This window comes from Bactrocera tryoni, chromosome 4 (assembly GCF_016617805.1).
Source record: "Bactrocera tryoni isolate S06 chromosome 4, CSIRO_BtryS06_freeze2, whole genome shotgun sequence".
Lineage (NCBI taxonomy): Eukaryota > Metazoa > Arthropoda > Insecta > Diptera > Tephritidae > Bactrocera > Bactrocera tryoni.
In genome coordinates this window covers 73,712,332-73,735,827 of record NC_052502.1, presented here as the reverse complement: position 1 = coordinate 73,735,827, position 23,496 = coordinate 73,712,332, and the positions used below count along the sequence as shown (strand labels likewise).

At 37.5% G+C, this 23,496-nt stretch overlaps 1 protein-coding gene across 2 annotated transcripts in view; it reads right to left on the bottom strand.

The window, feature by feature from the left end:
- The window catches only part of LOC120773480 (serine/threonine-protein kinase minibrain), a 72,165-nt gene that overhangs the window by 44,808 nt on the left and 3,861 nt on the right, over nt 1–23,496 (bottom strand). Inside the window, exons 2-3 of one of the 2 annotated variants that reach the window (XM_040102407.1) lie at nt 3,409–4,140; nt 3,084–3,130 (exon numbers count right to left, since the gene is read on the bottom strand). In XM_040102407.1, coding sequence (XP_039958341.1) covers nt 3,084–3,105 — 22 coding nt within the window. In that variant the 5' untranslated portion in view covers nt 3,106–3,130; nt 3,409–4,140. Of the gene's footprint in view, nt 1–3,083; nt 4,141–23,496 lie in introns of both variants that reach the window. The other variant, XM_040102406.1, reaches the window with a different exon arrangement.

Below are 23,496 nucleotides of genomic sequence, written 5' to 3'. Positions count from 1 at the left end.
GTTGGTTGGAAAGAGAGGTGACCACCATAGTTATTTGGTAACTTCGTTTATGCGGGTAAAACCTGGTTCTGGTCTTTGCTAAATAAGTAAAAGTTATTTTAAAGATCCATAATCGTGCACTACGGACAAACAGTATCGGTACGCTAACTCTGTTGCGAATAAATTTTGGAATTTTGAGACCCTTTGTTCCACCTGGTAACTTACACAGCACAGTCATTCAAGATATGTTCCCTCGTGAACTGTATTTGCTATCGAAATTCGAAACACTGACCGAGGGTAAAAAAAACCTTCGTTTATTAGCGTTTATATTCAATGAAACAGACACCTGTGGATTTCCATGCAACTATTACTGTCATTAAAAGCTGATCTGTTTGAGGAAAAAAAAAACACTTACATACACGTTTCAGGTGGTCGGAGCATTTTTATATATGTATATAAATGTATTTACTTACTTATATGGAAGAACACACACACACAGCATAAATATATTTATGGGAAGCTTGTGGGCGCCGCCATAACTGAAGCATTATGAATCACACCAAAAAAACATTAAAAAAAATCAAATTAGTACAAAAAAGCCAAGGTTTTGCCAGATGCGAGATAATTAGCTGAGGTGAATGTATTTGGAAAAAGGTCAAAACGGCTTGTTGGGAAACTCTGAAGTTGAATGCAAAAACAGTAGTTAAAACTCGAAAGCAAAACTAATAAGCAAAACAAAAACTTTTTTCTTTTTTAATTAAAGGAAAACATAAACCACTTTTGGTGTGTACTTTTGTGCCACGCAGAAAATGATTTTTAAAATTTCACAGGTAGGTAAATCAAATAACAACAACCAGCTTCATTGTCAGCAGGGTTCGGTGCCGTAGGTGGCCACACCACCAAAAGCTATAAAAGAAAACTGTATGCACAGCCTTTTTGTGAGTCAGAGTCGTAAAAAAGCCAAGCTGTATGAGGGGGGAAACCCCACAAACGTGCGGTTATATTTATAGGCACTGTTAGTAGTTGTTGTTGGAAACAATAAAAAAAGAGACACAAATTGAACTGCTGATGACGAGTAAAGTAGAAAATTTGTTTCGCACGCTACGGCCGTAATATTGTCTATACAGATGTGTTTATATGTACATAAATATGTATAAAGTGAGAATGACGTGAGACCAAAAAACTTCAGAGTTTTTAAGAGTTCTTTTTATAGATATAAACAGTCAAAGTTTCAACGTAAAACAAATACAAAGCTTTTACTAGTAATAGTAGTGCTAAAAGACCTAGAGTTTACATAGCGCCAACAATCTAACAGTGGAGGGCTCGAAATCTCGGCGGCAGCAGTATTGAATATTTATAACCCCGAAATGCTTTGAAGAAGATATCTTTTAACTAAAGGGTGTTTTAGACTTCTAGCGCTATCGTTTTGATCGATAAAATCAAAAAGCTCTATTCTGTTAGAGCAGTAGAAGCTCAACCAAACTTTTGAACATAGATTTTTATGAACTAAGAGTTTCCCGGATAAGGCTTTCCACGAAGAACGTATGATGAATGGTGCAGTTTTACAAAAATGTACTCTAGTAACAGTTCGAAGACGGTTTGCAGAGAAAAGGTTTGGACAAACGGTTTTCGAAGGCGTACAAAAAATGATAGAAAGTAAGAGCTTGCTGACACGAATTTTATAAATAGACTGCGCCCTAGTTTGGTATATTTTAAGCAGAGATATCTATATTTTAATTAATGCAGAGAACTTGTAGAGCATAAATAAACTAGAAAGAGAAAGGCAAGATCGGGCAAAGAGTTTTCGAAATTCACGGAGAATAGAAGGAAGAGCGAGCTTTTTGACGCGAGCGTTTTGCTTTGACTTCATATTATCTTGGTACATTTTAAGCAGAGATATTTTAGATAGATTGAAATATTATCGGAGAGATCAACGCTGCTAATCGTCTTAAACTTTGTGCTTTTGGATCTAAATAATATATAATAAATATGTTCTCAGATACTTCGATAATTAATTCTCAGCCTAACCTGAATGGAAAACTTTATAAATAACACTAGAAGCCTTATAGCTGTTTACAGCGTGTTTCAACTTGTCGAAAATTTGGAAGCTGACAGAAAAAAGGTAACCAAAACTTAAATTAAAAGCAAGGCTTAATAAAACAACGTCGAAATAAATATATTTTCAAAACAACGCATAATACGAAGCAGAGGAAGGATACAATACCAGGAAGTGAAACTGAAATCAGTTGCTTTGCTGAAGAACTTATATTTTCTTACTTTCACTTATAATTTTTTAGTTCTATTTAAACAGAGAGTGTTGCCAGATTTTTATAAACATTTATATAAACTTAAATGTATATAACTTAAAAATCATTTATCTAGCCTGAATAAACCACTGTCTCTCTATTTATAACTTTTCATTTATATCTCAGCAAACAGTGTTGCCATATTTTTTTAATAAATATTTATACAAAAATTAGACTGGAATTTTTAATGCTAGCTTAAATTCAGCATGAATAAGCTAGTTTTTTTATTTATAACTTTTCATTTATATCTCAGCAAACAGTGTTGCCATATTTTTAAATAAATATTTAAAACAAATATTATATAGACTTGAACGTTTAATATTAGCTAATATTTGGCTTGAATAAATTACTGTTTCTTTTTTTATAACTTTTGTTTTATACATATTTAGACATACGGTGTTGCCATTTTTTTAAATAAGTTAAAAAAAAAAGTATTATATAGACTTAATTGTTTAAAATTAGCTTTAATATATTACTGTTTCTTTTTTATAAATTTTTATTTATACAGCATTGCCATATTGTTAAATAAATATTTCAAAAAATTATTACATGGACTTGAATGTTTAATATTAGCTTAAATTTATCTTTATTTATAACTTTTCATTTATATTTAAGCAAACATATTTAAAAAAATATTTAAAAAAAAAATATTATGTAATATTTAAAAAAAAAATATAAAAAAATTAAAAAAAATAATAAGGAGACTTGTATGTTTAATATTAAATTTGCTAATTTTAAAATTGTAAACATATTTATGCATACTTTACTAGTAGTTGTTAGTTGAAAAATGTTACTCACATTTCTGCTTGGTTTTATCCATTGCGGCACCGCTGGTATCCTCTATTCTGTACATAGATGTAAATTTCTTTATAACAGCTGCTTAACGAAGAAATTCTATAAATTCACACGGACACACATAAAACAATGCGCACGCAGGGTGTGATAGCGAGAGACAGAGAGTTGTAGCGAGAAAGTAGGATATTTGGGGTGTAATGTGTTTCGACAACTACAAAATTACTAACGTTGACACTTTGTTGTAGAGAAAAAATTATATATTTTTACTTTTCACTTTAACGAGCTACAACGCACACGGTTGTTTACCAAGCTAACACTTTATACTGACCTTTTGCCGAAATATTTTTGAATTTTTATTTTATTTTGAAAACAATTACTTTTAGTATATAGAAATTTTAAGATTTCTTGCTTGCACGATGCTTAAATCTTACTTTAATTAATTTTTCACTGTTGTTTTATTTTGTTACTTTTAAACGGCGTATTCTCTGCTTTGAGTTTTGCGCACATTTTTCGTTGTTTCACAAGCACACCACCGCACTGTGGTGCGAAAACGATGTTTGCTTGCGCTGCCGCAAAGTACTTGGACGCTCTTTGACATTCAAAAATAACGGTGACATTTTTACACGCTGCTGGCTTTATTATGTATTTTTAAGTTTGCACCCTGCACTTTGTTTTCTTTTTATGCAATTCTATTTATTTGAAATGTTAACATTCAAACATCGAATATTTTAGACTTATATTTTTACATTTATGTAGACACACTTCTTTTATTGCTGCTTAACAAAATAGATTTTCGAACACTTCCAAAAACACGCCTTTGAACACTTTAGTTTGCATTACTTTTTATTATTTTTTTTTTACTTTCTGCCTTTTGACTTTACTTAATTTATTGATTTATATTTTAGTACTTTTTGTCAATTTTTTTTTTAATATTTTCGAGATTTTTACTTGACGTTGTAATTTGTTACAACTAGTGGAGATTTTGTAGAGTATGACAACAACAATGCATGAAATTTAATTTGGATACTTAGCACCCGGAGCCATTTAAATATGGAACTGGCTGAAAAGAGAAGAGAGTAAAATTGAAAATTACTACAAAACATAATTTTGGTTATATAACTGTAAATAATAAAAGTGAAGAAACATATAATATTATGTTTACATATGTATATATACATAATTATTTTACAAAGCCCCGAAAATTTTTAAAAATTTGCATAAATCTATCTGAAATAACGCTCAAATCTTTAGAAAAAGCTTGGTTCCGCAATAAAACCCACTGTCTAATGCGCATAACAGCGTACTTTTCATTAGACTAGCAGCATTTTATACTTCTCAAACACCTCATAAAATTCGTCAACAAGAACCGTTAGACTATAAATACAAGAAAAACAATGCCACAACGCCATTCTCGCATAACAACGAGTCGGTTCTGAGTAACCGGAACAGGTTTAAATGAATTTGTATTCGGTCCCAGGTATTGAAGCCGACTGGGTTTATAATTGATCAAGATGTGTCAGTCTTCTCTGCATTCGCGAAAGCCGCTTCCATTCTTACGTTCTTCCTTGCAATATTTCACAATGCGACATCTAGAAGTCTTATGCAGGTCGGTTCTAGGTCTTAGAATCCGCTGGATATACATATATCAGCCGCTTCGGCGTAAGTGGCAGCAACTGGGGTTAAAGCCGACCAAAAATCCACAGCATACAAATCACTTATACAACAATTACAATAGTTTAAAGGATTTTTATGGAAGTCAATTCTACGTATTGGAACCGCTGAATTTATAATCGATCAATACCATTATACCCTTGCGCAGATTCGTTTTGGATACCGTAGCATGTTAAATCCCTACTTATCGAGAATCGACCTCGTTTCAAATATATGTCCATCATGCAACGAGTCCAAGCGTGACTTCTACCTCTTTGCATGCGCAGCTAACCCTACACATCTGATCCCTCTTTCCTTATGGTCCGAACTCGTCGAAACAGCTCGTTTCCTGGGCCTAACGTTGAATGACCTAGGGGACAAGATAACCATTACAACAACATATCAGTCGTTTCTGCGTAACTGGAAGCAGCCGATTGAGATCTTAGTTTTCCTGGCAACATGTTGCAATACGACAACTAGGAATCACTGTTAACACAACTATTGAAACCAAGTGGATTTAATAACGAACAAGATCTATCATACGTTTCTACATAACCGGAACAAGCTTGGATTTATAACCAATCACAAGCTCACAGTCTTCTTTGCAACATGTCATCAAGTCTCTCAACTCAGCAATATTCCGCTGCCGTCCGCAAATTTTAAACTCTTTAAGGCAAGACTAATATAATATTTGCCTACAACTACTGCCTTATCAGCGAGTTCGTGAGTTTTGAAATGCTCTAACCCAGCCGAAGATGCATTGAAAATTTTCAAGATGCTGCGCGCTACTTCGAGCAGATGGCATTTCCTCTCCATTGAGGCCTTATTTAGACTCTACCACTGTTATTCGTTATTTAGAGAAGCAATTTTTTTCGTTGTATTTTCAATTTATGAGATCCACACCTTCCACAACTTTCATTATATAGCACTAAAGATGCTGTCGACTCCAGTTCCGCGTACCGAGAATGTTCTCAACCAGCTGCATAAACATTTACGGAGCCACAACTAGCTTCAAAGTAGATTTCCGGTTGATATCAAGCAAACTATTCGAACAAAAGCAAGCCGTGACGTGATTTGCTGACAAAATTGTTGCCACACAGATTTATTGCACTGGAGGTATCGATAGACAAACAAATACAAGTCATTTAGAAACCAGACTAACGCGCTCCACCACATAAGATTGTGGTATAAGCAAAAGAGAGCATGAGATTACTGAAACTGATAGAAGCAACAGAGATGCGATAAGAAAACAAATAGGAGAAAGTTATAAGCAAAGTACACGCAATCGCAGAACACCTACAAGCATGTAGCACCGGCAGCGCAGCACCATTAAGTCTGCAGTTTCGCAAGCGGTGCGAGTTTATTGTGTCTTTATCTCATGTAAGCCCCCACACATGTGAAGCGCTGATGCCAGACGGCAACTAAAATACATAAATCAAATCAAATTATGGTTAGCGTGTAAGCAAAGCGAACAGCTGCAACGCGCACGCGCGACAATCAACTTACCACCAACGAACGAATGCGCGAGCAAACGAACAACTGTCGTGCTATAAAAATAAAACATACATACACATGTATTTATGCGCGCATGTTTGGCGTATGAACGCCAAAAGTGATCTTCACTTGGCGGCCTACGCCAGCGCGCACACGCGCATCCAAGCATCGCCAACGAAAAAAAAAATATGTCTATACAAATAAGAACAAATGCGTACGTGAGTCAAACGCCTAATGGTTTCAACAACATGCGCGGCAACAGCAGCAGCAACAGCAGCAGCAAGTCTTGCGCTTATGATGTGTCTCCACCACTTTCGGTGTTATTATTGTTATGACAAGTTTCTTTTTTATTATTGTCGCTGCTGCTGTTGTTGTTGTTGCTTTTAATAAACTGTTGGCGCAATCAGAGAGTAGAGAGGTAGTCAGTTGTTTGCTGGAAATGCTCGATTTCTTTAGATTACCTATACGGAGAGGGAGGCGCGTAAAGGGAGCAGGTTTTTCTTTTTATTTTTTAATTTTTTTTTTTCAATTTTTAGTCATGTTATTGTTGTTAGTGTTGTGCTAAAGCAACAGGAAAGAGGTTAATGATCGCTGAAGACGTTCGTCAAGTTCGTATGTGAGAGGCAAATGCGAGTTGTCAGCTCATCGGTAGTTTTAAATGCGAATATGGAAATGAAAACAGAAATAAGAGTCATAAGAAGAAGCGTATAAAATACACAGAAAAATATTAGACTGTAAGATGTGCAATAAAAGACCAATAAAATCGAAGCCTATAAAAAAAATACAATACCGTTCATAAGAATGGGGGTACTCGAGAATATTGGAAATATAAACATTTATTTGTTGGAAAGCTTCGCAGACATTTTTAACACGGTTTTGGTTTGAAACGATCAGTTTGTGTGGCAACTAGAGGATAGCGTGATGGTCCGATAACGGCGATTTCGATAAAGTGGAAGCTCACCATCAACAAACTGATTGGACCTTATCAGGCTGACCAGATATTCACCATGCACCAAATGTTGGAAAATATCCGTGGAAAGACGATCGATACACACCACCTCCTCGTCGATTTCAAAGCTGCTTTTGACAACAACTGTGTAAGCTGACGATGAGCAATACCAACAGCTCCGTTAGGATCGGGAAGGACCTCCCCGAATCGTTCGTTCAAACGAGGTTTCAGACAAGGCGATTCCCTTTAGTGCGACAACTTCAATCTACCGGTTTAGAAAATAATTCGAGCTGCAAATCTGAATAGAGAAGGTACATACAATCTTCTATAAAAGTGTACAGCTGCAGCATAACAGTTAGTTATGCTTTCTCCAGATTGGATAAGGAAGCGAAGAAAATGGGTCTGGTAGTGAACGACGGTAAGATGATATAACTCCCGTCATCAAACAAACAGTCGTAGCACTCCCGACTTGGTTCCCACGTCATTGTTGACAGTCATAACATCGAAGTCCTAGATAATTTAATCTAACGTGGAACCAGTATTAACACCAAATACAACGTCAGCTTCGAAATCTAATCCAGTATAACTCTTGCCAACAGGTGCTACTTCGGACTTAGTGAGCAATTGAGAAGTAAAGTCCTCTCTCGACGAACAAAGACAAAATTATGCAAGTCACTCATCATCCCCGTCCTGCTATATGGTGCAGAGGCAGGGACGATGACAACATTTCGGCATTACAAGTTTTCGAGAGAAAGGTTCTGCGGAAGATTTATTGTCCTTTGCGTATTGACAACGGCGAATAACGCAGTCGATGGAACGATGAGCTATACGAGATATACGACGACATTGACATAGTTGAGCGAGTCAAGAGACAGCAGCTATGCTGGCTAGGTCATGTCGTCCGAATGGATGAAAACACTCCAGCTCTGAGAGTTTTCGACGCAGTACCCGCTTGGGAGAACAGAGAAAGAGGAAGACTTCCACACCGCTGCAAAAACCAGGTGGAGAAGGACCTAGCTATGCTTGGAATCTCCAATTAGCGCTAATCAGGAAAATTTGCCTGTTTCTTTCTGGATGCCACGAATTTTTTTGCTCGCAGCAAACTAGGAACAACCGTAAATAAATGAAACAACCACATTAACGGTTAGATAGCATTGATCTCATCGTTTTCTAATCTACCACAAACGTTCTTGTCCCGCTTTCTACTAGACTTTTCGGCTAATACATGTTTCTGGCTTTCCATAACACAAATTTTATTGTTATAATTTTTCCCACCAGATCTTCACTTGAAAAATTAGAAATTTCTGAAAGAAAATGTTTCTATTTTTATTTAAGTTCACAAGCATTATGAGTCCGACCCATCGTTTCGCACCGTTCGTTGCAATGCGTTCGGTTCATTCATCTTCGCCATACACTTGTTCATTGCTTCGCGTGCTTTTGATGCCATACCATTCTGTGCTTCGTGCTGTCGTTTGCTTTACTTTGGTTATTTATATTGGCTTTAGCTACACAATACGACCTGTTCTTTTCGGTTCGTTTCTAATGCCGTTTCGTGGAATAATTCCCTATTTGCCGTATTTTTACTTGCTTTATTTTAGGTGCTTATCTTTGTTGTTGCCGCGCAGTTTTTTTATTTTTATCTAGCGCGTATTTGCGTTTCAATTTTAGGGTTTGGAATAAAAGGCAATATAAAGCATTTGGGTTACGCAACGGTTTGCGGATTTCGAAATTTAGAAAAAAATCGAATACTGAAGCTAATATAGTGTGCTGTAGGAGGATCAACCGAACTGCCAGCATATTGCTCGAGATTTCAATGTGAAACTCGCGCAATGCTTACTTAACCGCATAGAGATCTTACAAACAAATAAAGTTCGAAAACGCAGAAAATTGGTCGTGGAGGAGGCGGCGCATTAAGGCGGACTCCGCCACAAGGTTTGATCCAGCGAATCTTAGTAGCTGTTTTGAAACTGGATATCTGACTAAATACCACCAAATGACTTTACCTTGTCTTTATGTGACATTAACGATTCAAGACAGGGGCTTATTTTAAGCAATACTTGGAGATGAAATTAAATTTAAGTAACATGGGAGTACAAGAGTACGAAGGACCAAAGTATTGTGGGTAAATCAAATAATTTCGAACATGGTATAGTCTGAATAACTTTTTATTCTTCTTTATTGGCGCAGAGACACCGTTTACGCGCGCCAGTCGTTCTTCCTTTTCGCTGTTTTACACCAATTGGAGATTCCAAGTGTAGTCAGGTCCTTCTCCACTGGAGTGGAGGTCTTACTCCGAACTACATCTCGTCGTCGTATATCTCGTACAACTCCTCGTTCCATCGACTGCGATATTCGCTGTTGCCAATGCGCAAAGGACCATAAATCTTCCGCAGAACCTTTTTGTCGAAAACTCGTAAAGCTAACTAATTAGATGTTGCCATCGTCCATGCTATTTTGAACGCAAAATGAATTATCAAATAATACGAAATATAACGCTCTATCTCAAAAAGCCAAAACGTTCTAGGGGAAACCCTGACTTCAAGCTTTGCCAAAAATACTAAACAAAAACAACGGATATTAACAAAATATACAGCATTCAATTACAAGGAAGTGGCAAACAACTTGCAGGAAACGTGTCTTTAACACCGCTGACTAACTGTGGAACCACAGCGATGACAAAAGTACTGAAGATGCGGCGCAATAGGTTTAACGCAGTAACGACGAAGGAAAGAAAAGGCCAAAACAAAACAGAATACATACTTATTCCAACACAAGCCGGCAATATGGCGGTACAAACAACCACATAAGAGTACGAGCAACAACAGAAATCGTGGCTGGCAGGCTCAAATGCACATAAACCAGTTTTTTGGCCGGCTGGCTTGCTGACAAACAGCAGACTCTGACGAACTGGTTGCTGCCCGGCCGGCTGGCTGGATTAAGCGCCTGAATCGTTAGTTGCAGCACAACAAGAACAACTGTGATATCGGTTGATTTTGTGGCAGCATAGCGTGTTATGGTGTGGCAAGATACGGTATGCTCGCAAATAATCGGCCGATACCATACAATGGAAACAGCGCCATTTCCTACCTCATTTATTTGTTTGTCCGGCATTGCCACTTCATTATCGGTTTGGCCACTGCACAACACAAACAACATTTGTTTGCACTGTTTTTAGTATTTACCGCCAGGCAGTGTACCACGCTGGCGGGACGGGACGGGCCGAGCCTGAGCTGTTTCATGCAGGCGTCCGGTACACGCTCAAATGTTCGGTCTGCTGGTGTTTTCTTTTTATATTTGTGTGTATTATTGCTCGAAAAGGCGGATGGTGTCGACGAAGCCACTGAATGAAGTTCAGCATTTTTATTATGAAGTCGATTTGGCGAAATAACATTTGTTTTTTTTTCTCATTGGGCACTTTTTCGGCTGTTGCTTTGCTGACCGCCTTGTCACCTTTCTGATCAAACGCATAACAAAGTCATATGAATTTCAGCATGCAGCTGTTTCTTAACGTCGTACATAAGGCTGTGTACACACGCTGCATGATTTTCAATTAATTTATTTTATTTCATTTCAACATTCCTGCTCTCATACATGTGTATGTATGTATGTATTGTGCGAGCGTATATTTGATCCACTTTTTCGCTTAATCATCCGCACTGCCGGCACAGCAATTGGAATAACCAATAAACTTGCAGCTGCTTGCTTGGCAACGCATGCATTGCAACGGCGCTGAGTGTAAGCTTACAGAAACTTAACTTTGAGCGCAACCAAATCAACTCTGGCTTTACGTGTACGCTTGCGTGTTTGTTGCTATTTATTGTTAATGTTGTTGTACCATTTGTCTGGTTGTTGACTTCCTTTGCCGTCTCGTCACGCTTTGTTTTGATCTCCCCTTTACATTTGCCACCATTTTATTACGGCTGTCTCCCTTCGAATTGCAGCCGGTGTTGCGCCTGCGTCCATGTCTGCGGTTTCTTTGCCTCATCCTGCCTATGACAGTTTAATTTGAAGACGCTGTGACTGTGCGACTGAACCCAAGATATTTATATACGTCTACATATTTACACAGTAATAGTTGCTGTGGAAACCACTGTCGACGACTTGGTTGTTCAGGTGCATTCGCAGCAGTATGCCATACCGCTGCTTCTGGCTATTTTTAGAATATTTTGTATGCTTATGCACTTCTTCAATTGCTTGCCTGCCGCAAAGCGTTTCTGCTGTTGTTGTTTCTGCCTTTGGCGCGTACAGTTGCACATTTCTACCATGTGTTTGCAGTTGGCAGTAGAACGCTTGCGCAGCTCGGCGTGCGACGCTGGCAGACAATCAATATGTATATGTACGTGCGGGGCGCAATTCGAGGGTGACAGCGCTGTGTATGAACTCAGCATCTGCACTTCATTATTAAAAAGCTATAAATCAATGTGTGCCGTGAAACAACTGCAGCCGGCAGTTATATCAATAACATCAAAGAGAGTTCAATGCACTTTTGTATTTCCATAAAAAGTAAGTGGTGTCTTCGAATAGCTTGAAGAAATGAGCAAGACTGAGTTTGAAATAGTATTTCGCGTGGAAGTCCAAGCGTTCCCTTAGTTTTTTGAAACGCCTTGTCTAAACTCAGGTTCACTGGAAATTACCTAACTTTAAAAAGATCAACCACCAGGTGTTCCGGTTGACTACTGATTCTAATTGTATGTATTTCATATAGGTCTAATCAATAAACGGCTTAAGCAATCTGTATCCCGCGTAATCTGTAAGCAAGATAGGGATGTTGCTGTAGCGGCAGAAATCTTCCGAGTTAACAGTGCTTCGTCAGGTTAGCATCCGGGTAAGTGCCAGTTCCGTAATCCCGACTGTCGTCGGAACGCTATATGACGTTAAAAAACTTTTCGAAATCGTATTAAAAAAAAAAACTTTTCGAAATCGTATTAAAAAAAAAAAACTTTTCGAAATCGTATTAAAAAAAAAAACTTTTCGAAATCGTATTAAAAAAAAAAAACTTTTCGAAATCGTATTAAAAAAAAAAACTTTTCGAAATCGTATTAAAAAAAAAACTTTTCGAAATCGTATTAAAAAAAAAAATTTCGAAATCGTATTAAAAAAAAGAACTTTTCGAAAAGTTTCCTGACTGCTTGACTTAGTATACATATAAAGGCGTAAATGCAAGCCAGGCGGTTAAAATTGTGAATAGCGTTTATAGTCCTTATACTATAACAGCCACTCAAGCGTAATTTCATTCTGCTTTAAGACGAAGAACGCGCTGCAAGGACAATTGTTCGAAAATATCAACAAAATAATCGGAAATCGACGAGTCCGACCTCCATGTTAGCACTGTTCCGGTTGTCTAAGAGCAAAACAATGCACAAATAACCGTTTGGAACCATGAAAACAAGTTTGAATATAAAAAGAAGCTCGGTGTGTGGGCGCCACTCGAGTTAACGCAAAAAACAGCACCCGGACCGAAATTCCATCTGCGAATTTTCGTTGAAGCGAAACAAAAGCAATCCATTTTTACTGGTAATGTAGAGTAGACGTCCAGCGATGAGGCGATACGGAGATTAAGCCTGGTTTGACTGTGCGAAAGGTTTCGCTATGTAACTAATGGGATTGATGGAGAATCATCTCAAATCAAGGTTAAGTCTTTATTCCAACTTGTACTGTCACATCTGAACCGTCTGAAATAAGCAAATCAGACAGCTTTGAACAGTAGCAGAAGAATCCTGTTGCAACAGTACAACGCCAGGCCAAATACAACGATAGAGCTTCGGAAGCTTAGCATGGTTTCTTATGATCTCACCTTATAGTCGGGTCCTGGCACCAAGAGATTACTACTCGCTCCAGTATGTGGGTAATGGTTTTGCTGGTGTAAAATTCACCTCAAACGACGCTTGTGAAAATCGACAGCTCCACTTTTTTCCAATACAAGCGTGGGTGGCATTTTGAAATTAACTTAAAAATGGCACCATATTAGACCTAAATTCGATCATTCTAAGAAGGCTAAATAAAGTCTTCAGGGTCTCATGATCTCGAAAATAGTCAGAAATTTGAAATCTGTTCAATCTCTCTCGATAGAACTGCGACCAAAAATGTAATGTGAGTCGACAGCTATAACCTCGAAAAGAGGTTACGAAGTTAGGCATGATTAAAGGAACTTGAGTTTAAAACTGAAACATGGTGTGAAAGACGCTTTCTAGGATTATGAACCAATGGACGTAGTAAACACTAAAGTACTCCGTCTGATACAAACTGAGAGTTTAGATAACTACTGTTGTATTCACTATATGTAGTTCCGGATAGTCATGGTCATTTGAATACTCCTGTCAGTCTGTTCTCTTGAGGCTTTGAAAACTCAACCGTTTTCAAAAACTTAAAAAAGAAATATTGTACGCACATTATTTAGTTGAGAAAACTTATAAGCGCAGCTTGAGTGCAAAGAGTTCAGCAATGTTTAATTACAGCGCCAAGTTAAGGTCGACTAAACATGTCGTCACAACAGAAACGTTATGAAAATAGCTACTTAAATAAGTATACATAAAATTATTGCGCATAAAAGTGTTGATAAACATGAAAAGGCTTTTTACTTCTTAATGTGTTAGTGAGAAATTTTTTTTGGAAGGCAAAAAGAAATTGCCCGGCAGGAAAATATTAGTCGTACATAAGCGCACAAACGCTTTTGCCGGCCAATGCTATTTCCAAGTGAGCAGCTACCTACGTTACATCAAGAAATCTATATAGAATCGCCACCAAACACCGCCGCCGAGCACACACAATATGCCTCCACCCACAAACCAACTTGACGTATGAGTTTTTGCGCACAGCAACAGCGCGTTAAAACGTTTTATAAAACTATGCGGCAACAGTGCTGCACATGTCGAAGACATAGACAATACGTCGGTCGGCTGATTGAGCCAACCTACAGACAGATAGACACATAAGCCGACACACAAACTGTTAGTCAGACGGCAAGTTGGCGTGACGAACGCATTGGCGTCTAGCGCCGTGTACGGTCAAATGGCTGGAAGCGGCAAACGAACACTTTGTAGATATGAACATGTAGTCAAACGTGTGTGTGAGTCGCATGTACGGTGTGCCGTTTGTACGTTTGTATTGGCGCATGCATAAAAGCCGACAGAGTATATAGTCCGCCCCGGCCACTCGTTCGTCATCATAGCGCAGTTGCTTGGCGCTGTCGTCGTCGTCATGTGTGACCTAAATTTTATTAACTTTGCTGCTCTTGCTGCCACCGCCGCCAACATTCGCTATCCACACACATAGACACACACATTAAGAATGCTTGCTATTCGGTGGACTTTTTCTTTCCATTTCAATTATTTGCTGTCGCTCTTTGTATTGTTACTTTTGCTCGCTGCCATTTGCCTGAGTTTTTGTGATTTTTTTTGTTTTATTTTTTCTTTTTGCTGTTGATTTAGTTTAATTTTATTTTCTTGATTATATTATCGCGGCGTTAGTGAAATGAAAATGAATTATGTAGCGCATATGCGGCGACTTATTAGACGCAAATGTGAAATGGTATCTAAGCAAATATCGAGATGTCTGTTAGCGAAAAGAAATTGTCGGAATATGTACCCAGCAGCTTCATATTTAATGCCAAGCAAATGTTAGCTCGCTAGCTAGCTTAAGACTTAAAAGTATGCTTTGTTTTTTTTATTTATTGCGAAAAATAATCGCATAAATCAAAGCTCACTGCTCATTGGGGAGAGTTCGTGCGAAGGTACAAAGTCGAGATATTGCATAATTGGAACTATAAATTGTTTGTTACTGATGAAAATAACGATTTGATTTTGCTATAAGAAATATACGATTATTTTACTCTCAAACCCCAATACACCCTATGCTTGTTAACTTCTTTCAAAATATAAAATTACTTATCATTTTCAGACTACATATGAGACATTCATACCCGTTCACACGGTGCACGAGCTATTTAGTATTTATGTATGTTCATTCCCTTCAATTTCTTATCTTTTCTTTTCCTTTTTACCATTTTATTAAGTTCTTTCCAAATTATTGCAATGATATGAAACAGAAAACGCTTATCATCGCGTTGGCGTTATGACGTCACAAAACGTCGCATTTCACATACGCTTATCTTTATTGCGTGCTTTTTGGCAATTTTTTTAATAAATGCGTTTCCACGTTTTCGAATTTAGCAGATAGGAATTTTGATAGACGTTTGTGCTTTCAGCACTTGACAAGTGACATTTTCACCTTGACGCGGGCGGTGCAAAAATGTTGCACTTACTAAACGAACTAAAGCTTTTCTCTCAAATTTGGTGATTTAATAAGGTTTGAAATGGGAGCGAGAGCGACATTTAGTTAGTATTTATCATTTTACTGATATTTAAAGTTTTCAGATCCATAAAATTCTTCAGAGAAAACTTCGAAATTTGTTTTCGAAAAAGTTGCAATAATATTGTTTTTATCTCTGTCAGAATAGCTGTTGTAATTAAGGTCTGAAGTGGGCTCAAGTACATGGCGCCAGCAACCATTAAGGTGAATTTGTACGTAAATAACTGTAAACAGTTATGATTGCACCTGTCAAGTACAATGTTGGAATCGACGCAAGCAATGAAACTTATCACAATGACGGAAACTGCTCATTTAATAAAAACTCAAAATCATAAAATGCATACATACTTACATACAAATGTACAAATATTGTTTCTTACAGGCGCACACACGACAGTAGGTCAATTGTATTTGACGGCAATATTAATTGCAGGTAAATAAATTAAAGAGTGTACCACGAAACGTCAGAACACTAAAGTTAACACACTCATTAACGCTGCGCGTGCGAGCGTATCAAGCGACAATTGCATAGAATGAGTTACTAAAAAATTTAGAAATAAAAATTCCACAATGACTTGACAGAAGCAGCACATTTGCATGCATTGAACAAAAAAAAAAACAAATATAAATGACATAAAAAAAGAGCGAAAAGGCAAAGGCGCTTGGTTATTCAACCTTGATGGCGCAGTTCGTTAGCCACCAAGGCCACACCGTGCCCGCACCAAACGATTATGTACGATTTTGCATCTAACTGCAAATGGAGCAGAATGTCTACGCGGCCGCGTCTGGCTTTTCATTAATTTAAGACCTTAAACAAGTACAAAAGAAAAGTAATATGGACAAAGTATAACAACAAATGCGCGATAAAAACAAAAAACAAAGTATGTGGTGGCATTTCAATATGGAAAAAATACGAAATGCGACGTTACGTTGTAAACAACCACAAAAACAATATCAGTAACCAAAACAATAACAAAACCTGCAAAAACAAAGAGCGAATTGAAGAAGCGTCGTCGGTACTCATAATAATAAATAACAACTGTAATAAACAAATGAAAAAATCGAATAACAACAATAAAAGGAAAACAACAACGACATAGGCCATAAAAATAATCGAGAATCGGCAATGAAGGTGAAGAGACTCGAGCTCAAATGACGAATAATAAACGACGCCGTCAGAAAGCACACCACACAGACACAGCAAATGCATTAGAACGTTAACTCATAGGCGGAAAATACAATAAAAGGCGTACTCAGAAGAAGGTAAAAAATGCGCATATGCAGCTAACTCTGTTAGTGTCGGTTCAGACACGAAGAGTGTTGTTGCCGCAACACGAAGTTTGTTGGCGAAGGGGCGACGAGGTAAGACGAAGAACGGAAAATATAGATTTCAACGAAGAAAATGAAAACAGACTTCACTTTTTTGTAAAAGAAAAAGTGGCTTATTTGAATTTTTCACATAAATTTTAAGATTAAGAGAAAAAAGTTACGCAGACGTTGCAGGTCTTTTTATTACCTACAACTTTGGCCATTATTTTTTTCCATTGGACTGCTGCAAATCGAGATAACCTTAAAAACTCAACCACTCTTCCCTTCAACTTTGCAAACTCAGATTATTTTTCCTTTAATTTTTGTTATATCCGATACGAGTTGTGGTACGAGAATTTGCCGCTAATGACCAAGAAAATTTTCCGTATATGAACTCGAGTTAAAAGGTGAACAAAAAACAGAAAAGCAAAAATTCAATCGCAACCGCGCGGTAAGAGTAATATAGAATGAAAACAGAAATTAAAATGTGAATAAGGAATTAGTAGAAACGTGCTTTGGCTATCTCGCAATAATGTACATATTTGTAGGTATTCTGGTTACTGAATGTCTATTGCTGAAAAGTATTTTAAAACAAATTAGTAGAATTTTTCCCATTGAAATTCCAAGAACCCATTAGTTCAATGAGCTAACTCGTGTGTGGACTATTGATTGAATACATTCGAAAAGTTGAATATATGAACACCCACTTAAATTAGTCAAAACGATAATTCCAAAATCGATAGTTTTGGCGCTTTTCTGCCAAAGAATATTTATTATGCAAAATTTCAAAATTTTCAGATATTACGGGCAGTAATTAAACAATTTATAAATGTGTTAGTATTATGTCAAAATCATAATACTGAAAATAATAAAACTAATGCAAGTTTCGGACAATGATGCGTATGCATACAAAATGTCTCACACTGAGAGATAAACCTGGATGTCTGCAGATACATAAATAAAACAAATATTAAAGCGATGAAGTGGCGGCTCTGGGCCGCGTGTGGCAACAGCACATACAGTTAAAAAAATTAAATAAAGCAAGGTAAATAAAGTGACGGCAAAATACAAAGCTGCTCATCAAACCGCGGCAATACAGTGAGCAAAGGTAGACAACAAAGAAAACAGCGCTGTCAGTGGCGCAGATGACGATCAGCGGCGAATGGCGATAAAAACAATGCAAACTAATAAAATTAACGGCAACAAACGGGATATATGTATGTATGTACATACATATGCATATATCTAATATGTGAACATTATATCAATATGTGTATATGTATGAGGGAAAAATAGAAAGCGCATGGGCTGTAAGCGTGTGGGCTTCGGCGCTGGGTAAAGAATGTATAATTCTAGACGCGGTGTGCACTAAGCAAATATAGAGAGAGAAACAGAAAAGTTGCGAATGTGTATAACAACAAACTGCCAAGGAATTTACGATTGAAATTTGACGCATAAAATTTGTAAAAACAAAAACAGAAATAATAATAAAAAAAAATAATTTAAGAAATGCACACTTAAAGAATGTCCAAGCATTTTTTATTACGCATTTCTTAATAACTGTTATCGCATGCAGTGCGCGAGCTTTAAACGTGATGACCTTTTTCGCTGCTGACTCATTACTTTTGTACTGAAATTTCTGTGGAAAAACAAAAAGACTGACAAAAGGCAAAAAAGCTGACATAAAAAGAAAAGAAAACAGCAACAAATTTGCAATGACAGCGGCAAAGTGGCAGTTACAAGGCAATCAACGATTGGATGCAGTGAGTGGCGCGCTTTGATTTATTACACAGAAAAAATTTAAATATTGTATACTTATATTTCGCGCGTGCAAAATGAAAAAGGCGAAAACAAGGCAAAGTAAAATCAAAATAAACAACACAAAAACAATGAACGAATGTACAAAACAGGCAGTAATTAATTGCAATGTGCGCATTTCACGACACAGTCGTCCAACAACCGCAACAACAACGCCAACTAAATGCAATGCTCCAATTGTGAGGACAAGTTATGCACAGAATTATGCACACGCGCACACGCATACAGCCATACGAGCCAGCCGAGAGAGCGAGCGGTGAAGTGAAACGGAAGTGCGGCACAACGATCGCAGCATGACGCGCGAGAAAGCGAAAAATTCCAGCCAATCAACGGGCTCGACGCCGGAAGTTACAAGTGGCGAGCGCAACAGTGCGAACTACAAGGAGAAGGATGTTGACACAAGCAGAGCGCCAACAACAAAACCAACACAATTGTACAGGCGGTTGACAAGCGTGAAGACAACAACAAATATTACAAAAACAATAATAAAAACATAAAAAATAATTTGCGCAATAAAATTGAACAGAATAAGTGCAGATTGTGAGCAGCACGCGCCTAAAATGAGTACATGTAAGAGAGAGTGCAAGGAGAACAAGAGCGCGAAAATTTAATTTCCAGAGGCATTGACACAGTAAAAAAAAAGCATGCAAGAATACAGGAAAAATTCGTAAATGTCATTGCAAATAATAAAATTAAAAAATATATAAATTTAGCAAACATTGCACTATGCAAACACACCGAACTTAAACAGAACAAAACCTGCCGCTATTAGCGTGTATTTTGAAATATGAGTATAACCAGGTACAAAGCAGCACCAAAAATCCAGAAACCTTAGACAGCTGGAATGCTGATCGACGGCGGGCGAAGTTCAACGGAAATGCGTCAAGTGCTTTTACACATGCATTCATTTAATCACAGGGTGGCAGTGACATCGAAAGAGAGACAGAGAGCACACAGTAAACAGTAATTACAAATGGCATACATGTAACTAAGTGTCGATTCACACAAGTACACTTTTGTGGCCGCAATTTGTAGTTTGTAGGTTTGCGAGCCACGAGGCTGAAGAGTAACAAGCGGATTTTGCTGAGGCCACACATATTCGCGAAATTGTACTGCTACCTAATTTAGCAATGCTTTTGTTTGCACGCGTTTTCAAAAGTGTATTTTCAATATGTTCGGAAATTTGATTTCGGTTATTTATTTTATGCAAGTAAGGTGCAGAAATTTTGGAAAATGTTGAATGACGAAAATGATATGAAAGCCCGACTTAAGTGACGCGTGTGAACGGAGAGTGGTCACAAACAAAAGCGATAATGTCGGATAATGAACAACAAACATTGCCGTGTATGAATTCAGACTTAGCGAGTGTTTAATAAGAAAATAAAAATTTACAAGTGCGCGCAAAAGTGCATTTGCAGTGCGGTTTTCCGGGAAAACTATTGCGCCTTTGCAATTATTTATTTACATGACTATGTATGTACATACATACAACCAAGCGCCACATGACAATGCAGTTATTAATAGAAATTTCGCATTTTATTTACCGGATGCGTGACGTCAACGGGAGTTAGTGAAAGCATCATGCAAATAGAGCATTTGCCTTCACAAACCATAATATTCTATAGTTTAAATGGAATGCATTTTTGTGATGCTCTTCTCCTTCTTTAGCATTACAGCTGTTTTTATAATGCTTAGCATTACTTTTATTAGTATACATACACACATACATACATACATAAGTAAAAACTGACGAAAGTAGAAAGTGAGTACACTTCTGCGAATTTAATCGCTCAACTAAGATTTAATTTAGTGCGAAAAACGATTACTCAGTTTGACACCTCTGATTTAGTGTGAATTCGTTTCAAGTGGCAATTTTCATTCGAAAATGGCAATATTTTATAGAACAAGCAATAAAGCCTCTAATGTGCAATAACTGCCTCACGATCAAACAAAGCTCCTAAATCATTTCGAGTGTCTGTAAATGTGTGGTGAAAGAAGCAAATAAACTATTGGAGGCAACAAATAGACTTCACTTTCCTAGCAACCTGTTACATCTTAAAAGTAATGTATAGGTGGCAACACCGCATGTTTACAAAAAAATTAAATATTAGAAATTATGCTTAGTATTTTTCATAGAACCCACCGATAAGCTTAGCATTTTATATAGCAAAAAAGAAAATCGTTAAATATTCAATAGTAAAACGAACAGACGCAGCCGGTGGAAGGAAGATCCTTACTCCGTTGGAAAGTTACCAGGTGGAGAAGGACCTGGCTACACTTTGAATCTCCAATTAGTGCCAAACTGGACACTCGGCTCTAACCGCGTACACCAATCCCACGACAGCCGGTTCTACGCACCGGAATTGAGTCGGATTTTATACGACCAAGGCTGTTTTTCGCCGATCTAACCCCGTTTGCATCGGTGAGCTTTAATTTAATTAATAACCGCCTACACCGCTTACCAATAAAGAAGTAGAAGTATTTATTCTGGCATAGGGTAGTACAATATTCGCACAGTTATACGATAAATCCGAATTTCGAATATAACACATTTTCGAGTGGGGTTACAGAATAGGACTCCTGATATATTTTACAACAAATACAAAAATCTTTTGACGACAAACTTTGTCAAACCCGTTGTAAATGCAAATATTGTACGGAAAACTCAAAAATCTTGCACGTACTACAGCGCACCCATTGGGATCCATCTACTAATAATTAGCGCTCAATAAAAATGGCACCGTTAACTGTTTTGAAGACCTTGCACTTGAAATAAAACGGCAATAGGCCGTTATGGCCAATGTTAGCAGGCCGCAAAGTGGATCGCTGCCAACAAGAGCAGCGTGCAGTCGTTATAATTTTTATTAAGCGATAAAAGGTGAACTATCAAAACGTATAACTACAATCACCGCTGTGACAAACGGCTTCAGCTTCACAACTGGCGTAATTTGTTGGAAACCATGCGATTGCATACAAAATTAGCCGCATTAGAAAAATGACGAGAGCGGACCGTTAAAAACACAAGGAATTCATTGAATGTATAGCGCTGCCACATATTCGTCTATTTGTTGACTGTTGACTTGGTAAGAGTGACTCGGCGGGAAAATGGTGAAAGAAGTTAACAGTGCAGAAGACAGTGAACAACGCGACGCTGTTTGCCGTTCATTTCATTGTTAAATAACTTGGCACGTTTTGGAGATTTAAACGTTTGAAGGAATGCAGACATACGTCATACATATCTACGTAGACACAATTGGCGACCGAGCAACGGTATTAATGAATGAATGTTGAAAAAAATGGAGAAGAATGTTGATTGCTTGCGGCTCACACAATGGTGATAAATTGACTGGTGGGATGACGATAGAAAGTCAACGCGTAGAAAGCGGTAAACAAGCTGATGAAGTGGATGAAAATATAAGGTAGGGAATAAAAAAGTAAAAGAAATACATTAAATTTAGAAAAATTAGGGCAAACTATAAAAGGTGGTCTTGTTTGGGAGTCGATATTTAATTAACAAATTATGTAGAAATAATGGGGGGGAAAACGTTGGAACTACGCAGTACGGATGGTCTCGTGGATTATGCTTTTGTTGTAGCCGTTATCTCTAACAACAGCCTGTTTTGGGCGCAAAGCGCTAGCCTACTAAAGGGAGGGCCAGGAAACGTGCTGTTTCAAGGGGATCGGACCATGGGGCACACAATAAGGTGGTCATGTGTTGATATGTTGGGGTCGATTCTGGGTAAATAGGAGTTTAACTTGCTACAGTATCCAGAACGAAATTGCGCAAGTCTCATTCTAGATTGGCGATACAACTCAAGCTCTTCTTATGCTATTGGTGGTAGGTAATTAAGCTCCAAGGACATCATTCAAAGGCAGGATGTCAGAAATGTTAATAATTCCACTGTGAATGGCGTTCAGTACACATCTAAAGTTTGTCGTGTCCGTTGTCTGATCGGTAAGGTGTTCAACATGGTCGACGCAGTATAAGAATGTTTTCTTCATGCTCCTAAAAAGCGGGTTCGTCGCAAGCAGCATTCGTTTAAGTAGTAGTTTACCCTCTAATAAAAGTCATTATATTACTTTTCCCAACTTTAATATTATAAAACCATGAGCGTATGAGCTGATGGAAATTCCCTCTGTTGGTTAGAGGAGTTTCGAGATGCAGATATTGAGAAGTAGCGATGAAAGAACATCCCTCTGCGAAAGCGGAACCCTTTCTTCAATTCTTCATAAATTTGAATTTTGACCTCGAAGTAATACGGATTAACTGGAAGAAGCGTCAACTGTTCGAAGTCCTTTAGTAGCGTTGTATTATTAACTGTGTCAAAAGCTTTTGACAGATTTAACATTACAGGATCGTATTCTCACAGGGTGACACCAGGTATTTGAACAGTTATAACACTTAACGGAAACCATGTTGGTGATCTGCCTGGCTTATTTGGTAAGTGAAAGTCTGTAGCCTGTAGCTCGCGTAGTTTTATCGATTTAACGACACTAGGAGATGGGAATGATCTTGTATACGAAGCTTTCGGGAAACGAAGAATCGCCGATTGTTATTCCTTCAAAGTTCTAGCTAACTATCCGACCTGTGGGGAAATTTTAATAAGTCACATACTATATTCCGCGTATATAAATATATGTATATGTATTCTCTTTCCAAATTGCGCAAAAAAAAATTAATAATAAAATAACAAAAATAAATGTATAATACATTGTACAAAAAGTAAGAAACCGAACGTCAAGTACAACGACCTACCAAAAGTGAATGCTTTTGCAAAAAACGAAATAATAAGAAGTTAAAAATAACTCAAAAGCGTAAAGATCGCAAATTAGCAACGCAAAAGCGCGGCGAAAGCGCACAACAAAATGCGCGTGTGGTGAATATTAACA